The 9,355-nt window shown below is 26.1% G+C and overlaps 1 protein-coding gene across 1 annotated transcript in view; it reads left to right on the top strand.

The window, feature by feature from the left end:
- The window catches only part of LOC105625988 (BAI1-associated protein 3), a 20,709-nt gene extending 12,351 nt beyond the window's left edge, over positions 1–8,358 (top strand). Inside the window, exons 4-19 of the mRNA XM_012207299.1 lie at positions 1,616–1,780; positions 1,889–2,067; positions 2,940–2,984; positions 3,072–3,231; positions 3,384–3,907; positions 4,048–4,197; positions 4,286–4,423; positions 4,486–4,677; positions 4,765–5,059; positions 5,213–5,571; positions 5,715–5,904; positions 6,000–6,306; positions 6,732–6,812; positions 7,289–7,412; positions 7,522–7,715; positions 8,264–8,358. Of these exons, the coding sequence (XP_012062689.1) occupies positions 1,616–1,780; positions 1,889–2,067; positions 2,940–2,984; positions 3,072–3,231; positions 3,384–3,907; positions 4,048–4,197; positions 4,286–4,423; positions 4,486–4,677; positions 4,765–5,059; positions 5,213–5,571; positions 5,715–5,904; positions 6,000–6,306; positions 6,732–6,812; positions 7,289–7,412; positions 7,522–7,715; positions 8,264–8,358 (3,198 nt within the window). The remainder of the gene's footprint in view (positions 1–1,615; positions 1,781–1,888; positions 2,068–2,939; positions 2,985–3,071; positions 3,232–3,383; positions 3,908–4,047; positions 4,198–4,285; positions 4,424–4,485; positions 4,678–4,764; positions 5,060–5,212; positions 5,572–5,714; positions 5,905–5,999; positions 6,307–6,731; positions 6,813–7,288; positions 7,413–7,521; positions 7,716–8,263) is intronic.
- The last annotated feature ends 997 nt before the right edge of the window (positions 8,359–9,355 follow it).

The following is a 9,355-nucleotide window of genomic DNA, read 5'->3' on the forward strand; positions in this document are numbered from 1 at the left end:
AAATATTTATTTACTTTAGGATTATTAAAAAATGTTATTAAAATTAATAAATTTTTTTTCTCAATGTATAATAAAATGCTTTATTCACATATAAATTAGATGTATTATTTACATATAAGAAGGGATGTGTAAATGGATATTTCAATTAAAGACTTTATATTGATTGACTGATTTATGAATAATATCTTCAACAAAGACATCAAATATCCATTCAAAACTACTAAATATCATATATTAATTTATTGATATTAATTGATAAAATTTATATTTTCGTTATATACATATACAATGATTTACGGAAATAATTCTCAGGGCTCGGTAAAATATTTGCTATGACTTATTTAAAATAAAAAATAAAAAAATAAGTTTCCAAAACTTATTTAAAATATAAAATCGTAAGAGTTGGTAAAGTAATTGATATGACTTATTCTGTATTAGAAATAAAAAATATAAAATAGGTTCCAAAAACTTATTTAAAATATTAAATAAGAAATAAGTCACAAGAAATTATTGAAAATATAAAATAAAAAATAGGATCCGAAAATACATTTATTTCAAATATAGAAAAACTTTTATTTAAAATAGAAAAATAACTTGTCTTTTATTTTAAATAAATTTTCGAAGGCAATTTCTTTTTTTAAATAAGAAATTGTTTTCGAAAACTTACTTAAAATATAAAATAAAAAATATGGTCTTTAAATAAACATTTCAAATAGTAAATACAAAATATTTTATGATTTTTAATAAGTCAAAGCTTATTGATTGATTTACTGATTATTGGCCTTGACTTATTGATTTACTTACTTAAATTGACTATTACTGGCTTATATTGCATGTACACGTGCTTATTTTTCTATTTTTAATGATTTTATTTATTTGAATATATGAATATACATTTATAAGTATAACGTTTCAGTTTTTTATAACTATAGCCTATAATTAATATTTAATAGTATTAATCCTTCGTGAATCATAGGTGGAAAATTGAAACAGATTATATGTGGATATATCTTGTACCTCACATAATAATATATGCTATACTTCATCATAAATATACTATAATTTAAGTATTCACCGTCACTTTTACTGTAACGAATCAGTAAGATAACTGATACAATTTATTTAAAATAAAAAATATAAAATTAGATTTCCAGAAAATTATTTAAAATATAAAATCAATAAAAAACTGATACAACTTATTTAAAATATTAAATAAGAAATAGGTCAGAAGAAATTATTTAAAATAAATATAAAATAAATATTAAATATTAAATAAAAATATAAAATAAATATTAAATTAATATTAAAAAAAATAAAATTTATTTAAAATATATATTTTAAATAAATTTATTTGAAATAAGACCGAGCTCTGTCAAATATATTAATAATTATTTACAATTAATTGATTCGAAGTAATCAATAAAAACAATATCTTTCAATATAACATATAACTAAACAAATATCTATAGTATTACTACAGACATATTCGTTCACAATTTTCAAAAGAAATTCATAATAATGATACGATTTAATCAGAGTTCCGTGAGTCATTATACTTACATACATTTCTAGAAAAATTTTTTAAATAACTAACGTTATTTATTAATATCTACAGATCGAAGAGCTTTATGCTGCGCTAATATATATGATACAACATCAAATTGGCTTCGACGTTTCTAAAGAATGTAGCCAAGAAACTCTTTTGAATCATTTACAAAGTGCTTTCAAAATTGATAATAAAACACACGAAAGAGTGTTGGAACAAATGCAAAATCTTGAGGTAATTTATTTTTACAATTATTTTACTTATATCAATTAGCATTGTAATTTTATCATATATATATATGATATAATTTAAAAAAATTTTGTCACATTTGCTTATACATAGCCACCAGAACTGCATCTTAACATTGAAGTAATCGAAGCCAAAGAACTAGTTCCCAAAGATTCGAATGGTAAAAGTGATCCTTTCTGCGCTCTTTATCTCGAATCAGCACCTACTAGAAGATACAATACTGCCGTAAAAACATGTACATTAAGTCCAATTTGGGAAGAACACTTTGAACTGTGAGTAAAATATATATTTTCTACTTTTGTAAAAGAATTTTCATTTTAATATATTATATTTTTTAACTCTTTACGGACGAAAGCTAAGAAAAAAATTTAAAAGAAGATCTCGTTTTTTAGGAATTTTTAGAATCACTGAATTCAATTCTGGTCTTTAGAATTCTAAAATTCTAATTAAAAAATATAATCTGATACTGTAAAATAGTGTAAAACTCAGTTTAGGAGGTTTTAATCATTGAATTTAAATGTAGTTTGAAAATGTCAAATTTCAAAAGAATAATAATTTTCAATGAAAAAAATCTAGCTTCTCATAATCAGAGTTTAAAAGTAATTATAAAAGTATAATAAAAGTTTCAAATTAATATGGAACCCATTATTTACGTATCAGTGATGAGTTTTAAATGAAGCTAAAAATTAAAAACTTAATATTATTTTGTAATTAAAAATTCAGTAATTTCGAGTTTTAAGATAAGATAGTCAGATTATTGTAAAAGAATCTGTTTTATCTGTTATATTAGATCTCATTTTTAATTTTTTTTGGTCTCAGATTCAAATAAATTATTAAATTATTATTGATTAAATTTTATAAAATCAATAAGTGAGCAGTTTACAAAATAAAAAGGATCATGTTCAAATAAGCACGTTTATCCACACAAAAGGTTAATTCGTAACATATTTTATTAATTTTTTAAAAATATCTAAAAGAGAATATTAAACATTTTATTAATATATTAGTAATTGATTTTAGTAATTAATTTTATATAAATAATTAAATAGTGTTAGAGACAAGATCTAAGTTTATTTCATAATTTAAAAATAATTATTAGATATAATTATAATATCGTATTTATTTCATATATGTTATTATTTAGGCCGCTGGAGGATCCCGAAAATGATATTTTATATCTTGAAGTATGGTAAGTCATAAGTCATATATCACTTTGTACATAATTATTATTATTAATTGTTAATTATTAATTAATCTTATTTTATGTATTTCTTAGGGATTTCGATGCTGCCGAAACTGTGCCTGAAAAAATGAGTAAAGTTAAAGATATTAAAGGTGTTCGTGGCTTAGTTAAATTAGCCAAAGAAATTGCAGTAACGGCTACAACTGGTAGTCATAATAATGAATTTATTGGTCGATGTCGGATACCGCTGAAGGTAATATAAAATTTTATTTATAAAATTAAAAGATTATAAAGCATATTTTCATACATAGATTTTATTTTATATATTACATTGCATTAACATTGTATATATTTTTTAATATTAAATAAATATATTAAATATATATTATATTTGTATTTATTTAGGATATACCTACAACGGGTCATACTATGTGGTACGCTCTAGACAAGAAAAATAAGTCCAAACGTCGTGGTGTTGTAAAGCTTCGATTAGCCTTCAGTGCAGAACATAATGCACAAGTAGCTGCACAAGAACACCGACACCTGCTAAGAGTGCTATTGCTTCATGAGATTGAAACAGAAAAAATTGAAAAGTATTGTTGGTGTGGTCGTTGGTCGGGGCCAGCCGAAGCGCTTATTCTTCAACATAGTGCGCAACGTGGCTTACTAGCCAGAAATCTCGCTCTGGTACAATGGATCGAATACGCAAGAATCCATGAGGAGCATCCATTAAGTTTCACAATTTTCAATGAACTCATAATCAATTTGCTTAGACCAATGGATAGTGGTCTGTTCTCTGTTGATGAAACAAAACTCTTTTGGAAAGCCACAAAGAAAATTATATTTTCATGCCTAAACACTATACGAAAAATTAGAAAATTGATTTTAGGAAACCAAAATACAATAATACAATTAACTTCCATCTTAAGGTAATTACTTATATTCTTGCAATTTTTGGCTTTACAACACGCGATTATATAATGAGGATATCTTAATGATATTTAATATAGAAAGGAATGACTTTGAATCATTGAAATCAAATTCTTAAAAAAAATTTTAATCATTTTAGGGTATTATCATCTATATCCTCTTTGAAAGTTCCTGAAGATGTTGACTTATTTCCCGCCAAAATGTATTTTTGGTTTTCTGAATCTGAAAATTTGAAAATAGACATACTCCAAGGTTTAGAGTTCACTATTACACAAAGCTGTACTGAATGGTAAGCGAAACAAAACATAAATTTAACATCTTTTATTTTTTGCTATACCAACAATAAATATATTTATTAAATATACATTATGTTCTAGGTTTGAACATATATTAAGCAATAATTCACCTGAAACAGAGTCTGATGAAGATGCGCTTAGGTATTATATTAAAGTAATTCAACTGATTAGAGCAGATTTACAGAGAGCTATTGATTATTATGACAAAATATTCATAAAGTAAGTCGATCTGTTCTATAAGATATCATATGTTCGCAGAATATAATTATTCATTTTTTTAGGAAAATTAATATTCCATATGCAAGAATGATGTATATTGCGTATGAAAAGAGAATCAGTGATATGTGCATGATCATTATAGAGGACGTGTGTGCCAGATTGAAACGAATTGAAGTTGATAGCACTGATAATGCAGAATTAAGCCTAGGCACGACTCTATTCGAGCTTTATCTTATACTTCAAAGATATGCTACGTGAGTTTACATAATTCTGAAAAATTTATCTATTTAAGTATTTCGCCAATTTTAAACATTTCGCTTATTTCTACATACAATTTACAGACTTGGCCAGGTACTTTGTGCCGAAGGACAATTAGAGAATATGAAAATACAAAATTATTACGATTGGTTTAAGGGTGGTATCGCGCATTGGCTGGAAATCGCAGTGTATAAAGCACTTAAACGCATCGATAGAGCAGTCGAAATTGATACTTTGCAAGCAGTTGACAGTAGCGTTCAGTATAGTTCAAGCGCTGTAGATACATTAACAACATTTTATCAAATTAAAGTTTTTTGGACGCAGTTAGCGTGGCCCGATGTTGAAGGTTCTTATACATTCATAGCAAGAATTATTGATGTAAGTTTAAAAATTCTGACGTATTTAAATTATAATTAACGTATGTATTATCGTTAATAAGAAAATTGTGGTACATTATAGGTAAATAGATAAAATTATATTAAATTATATTAAAGATTTTAAGCAATTTATAATAAAATAATTGTTTTGTAGGATATTTGTAAGTGTTCCATGGCATATGCTGATAAAATGGCAGCAAAAGCGGAGATAACAACAGAATTAGAACAACTTTCGCAGAGTAGCGTGTATGAAAAAAGATTTACAATATCGACGGCCTGGTGCTTTGCTATTAATAATATCGATTATATTAGAACATCGATTGCACCACTAGCTCAGGATTTGGGATTACAGGATATTATAGATGCTTTAGGAGAGCATAAGACTCATGAAGAGGCTGATCGTTGTCGACAGACTCTTCAGCTTATCATTAACAATGCTACAGATACTGTGAAGAACAAGATCATAGAGTTGTTGGAAGTTGTAGCCAACAAAATGGCTCCTGCAATGAATAGGTACGTAAATGTAACTAAAAATGGGTCACTTTCATTTAATTAATTTATAACAATGTACAAGAAATTTTATAAAAGATGTAGAAAACTAATTTTTTTAAATTTATTTACGTTTATCTTAATAAATAATTTGCTTGCGTTTTTAGGTATCTCATGGAGGGTGCCGAATTAATTGATACAACCAGCAACGCGATGGATCGTCTGCTACAGTATTTAGACAGTAATCTAGCAACTTTGCATGATAATCTCAACGAGGATAACTTTAACAGAGTTCTCCATGTGATTTGGGAAATCATATCACAAACATTGTATGATCTAGTCAACACTAATTTAGAGGTAAATGCATACAATCATTCAAGAGAACACAATTACATTCTTTACTTATAAAAAGTTTCAATTATTTTATAAAATAATAAAATTATTGCTTACAGAAACGACGACCACCAGCATTTTATTCGAATTTGCATAAAACTCTTCACACGCTCATTCGATTCTTTAATCTCGGTGCTGATGAAACAGCAAACATCCAGGTTTTGGAGAAAATAGAACGTCTCTTACAATTACATGGACTCGAGACTGCTGAGCTCATACATCGTTATCATCAAGAACGCATGGAGGAACAGAAGAAAATAGAAGAACCTGTTTATGGTCTTGTCAGCATCAAAGCATATTTTGTTGATAATTCATTGAACATCCAGATTCTAAATGCCAGAAATCTCCGATGTATGGATAGCAATGGTGAGCAAATTAAAAGTTTTTATAATAAAATATAAAAAATACAATAAAAATATAATAAAAATATAATAAAATGTAAAAAGTTAACAGAATTTTTTTATGTATTCGTATTACATAAAATTAATATTTGTAAAAATAATAAAAAAGTTGTTAGACAAAAATTAATAAATAACTTAAACACAAAAGGAAGTTTTACAATTACGAGAAGAAGATATTATCTGATAAGTAGAAGTTCTGGAGATACAAATAAATAAAATAAAATAACGAAACAGATATTTCACTCAAGCTAATTAACCGTAATAATAATAAAAATTTATATATTTTTATGGTGGAAAATATGATAGGTATCAGTTCTGATAAACTCAATCGCTGGTAAAAAAATTACGAAATTTAGAAGGAAGAATGACAATTTTTTTTCGATTTTATAGGCCATTTTATAAGCAAGCTGTCTACTCTCGAGCGTAAACTGCATTCAAAATCTAAACAAAAAGTCAAAGAAGGGAAGACAAGTATGTAAAAGTGTAGAATACAAAGTGGAATTCTTCCTCATCAGTTGTATATAATTCTCTATATTGCTTGTTATCGCGAAATTAGCATTTTGGGAATGCATGGCACGAACAAATTTTGACGTTATATAAAAATAGAAAAATAATCTCTAATGAATAAAGTGGTCTTCCTGAACCAAAAAGATTGGAGATTGTCATGGAATATTGTTTACGTTGATTATTTGTAATTTCTTATCTATAAGGTTCTCTAAAATTATTATTATTATCATATATCTGAAAAGTATAATTTATATTCTTAATTAAGTTCAATTATTTCTACATAATTAAATTTGTGTTAATGAACCTTACTGATAAGAATATATGTATTGAGTCAGCATTGATAATCATCATCACCGTGCATGAATAGTTTCTCAGTGGGTTTCTTCAAATGTTATAAATCGTATTATACAAAAAATATGATTTTTTTATGTCTATTACAGGTAAATGCGATTCCTACGTAAAGATCAGATTACTACCTGAGGAGAAATTTGCCGAAATTAAAATGCCTAAGACACATGTGCAGAAGGAAACGCAGTTTCCCCTTTTCGATGAAATGTTTAACATGTTAGTAATGTAGCCAATTATTATTGTTTAAAATTATTATAGATATAAAATAAAAATAGAAAATAGAATAAAATACTAATTCCAACATAAATAATTCTAACATTTACAGTCCTCTTACTCCGGAACAAAGAGCCGTAGAAAACGCTATAGTGGCATTTGAATTAAAAGACAAGGATTTTCTTAGATCAAGATTTATGGCTGAAGCTTTCCTATCATTTAATGAAATTCCTGATACTGAACCAGAAACTAGTTTCGCAATTTTAGATCAAATTCATATAAAACTTTCTCGTCCGACCAAAAAAAGTATGTAATAATGATATAAAATAATAAATAAGCTTTTATTATGTTTCAGAATTATCGAGTTATACTTTTAGTGATAATAATAATATCATATTCTTACACTAAAAAAAAGATTGGCTGCTGCAACAGATGGTAAAATATAACATAGCATTTTTAATTAGCTGCAGCAGCCAATTTTTGGTTGCCTATCCGCAATGTCAGTATAAGATTTCGATAGACTAACGCAATCAAAAATTGGCTTTTGCAATTAAGTAAAAATGCTATGCCATATTCAGTCAGTCTTTTCTTTCAGTGTACTTAATTTCTTAATTTGAAGATAATACGGAATATGTATATGCCCGTATTTACGTTTTCGTCGATATACGCTTTTGTTTCTAAAATTCTATAGCATATAATATAAACTATATGTTAAATGTGCGCTAATATTGTTATAAGCGTGTTCTGAATACGGACTCATATATTTACTGAATATTAATATTTAAGTATAAATATTCTATTAATTATTGTTTATGTAAATGAACTATAAAATATAATCTTATATTAATTTAAAGATACGGATATCATTCGCGCATTGGAACATCGAAAAGGAGACAATCAAGCAATGGACTTCATTTCAAGGCTTAATACTAAAGTGAATTCTAAATGATCCACGTGGAGTTTCAACTTTAACATTGACTTACGTTTGGACAATTTTCGAAAATATACAATGCAAAATGTATTCACACAACTCAGTTTATATAAGGCATGGTAATGTTAATATCGCAATCTGCTTTACCAAAAGTCGCTATGAATATTTCTTGATAAATATGTTTCGATCATTGTGTTATTATAAATTCTATAACACAATGCTTACAAACATCTTAAGGCTGTGCACAATTTCGTTAGTAAAGTTTTTATACTTTCGAAAGAATTATTCAATAATGCATTTCGAAACTTTAAGGCCGAAAATTGTAAGGCTGAGTAAATGCTACTTAGAGAGAAATATAATTATATTTATTATACAATAGTAAATTACATACTGAGCAACAACAATACATACTCAAAAATATTTTTGTAATATAATTTAAACGATAATATACTTGAAATAACAGAAATTTCTTTTATATGTATAAGAATATATATGTATAATATATATATATATATATATACACACACACATATATATATATATGTATCGTTACACTCAACAAATGAAACATGTATATATAGATCTTAATAATATTAAATAATTTAATAATTGATATTGTACATTATTGTTCTATCATCACTATCATTACTGTCTTTTTAAAAAAATATAAATTTATTATATTAATAATTTTTATTTGCGTGTATATCTTTAATAATTTTAGTTTTATGCGTATATAATGCAATTTATAATATACTAAATGCAACCATAATAAATGATGTCACATTCTCATTGGCTGTTAGAAATATATGCGTAAAAATGCATCCAAATGTCTTTCATCATGGATAACACAATCACAGTCATCAATTTCGTTTCACGTATGTACATACACAGCAATGAACGCAGCGTGCCAATCGTTTTTTTTGTTTTAATGTTTATCATACTTTGCAGTACTTACAGTGAATATTAAATGAATATTCCTTTCTTTATATTTTCGTAAACGGATTGTTATCATATA

Source organism: Atta cephalotes, assembly GCF_000143395.1.
Source record: "Atta cephalotes unplaced genomic scaffold scaffold00001, whole genome shotgun sequence".
Taxonomy (NCBI): Eukaryota; Metazoa; Arthropoda; class Insecta; order Hymenoptera; family Formicidae; genus Atta; species Atta cephalotes.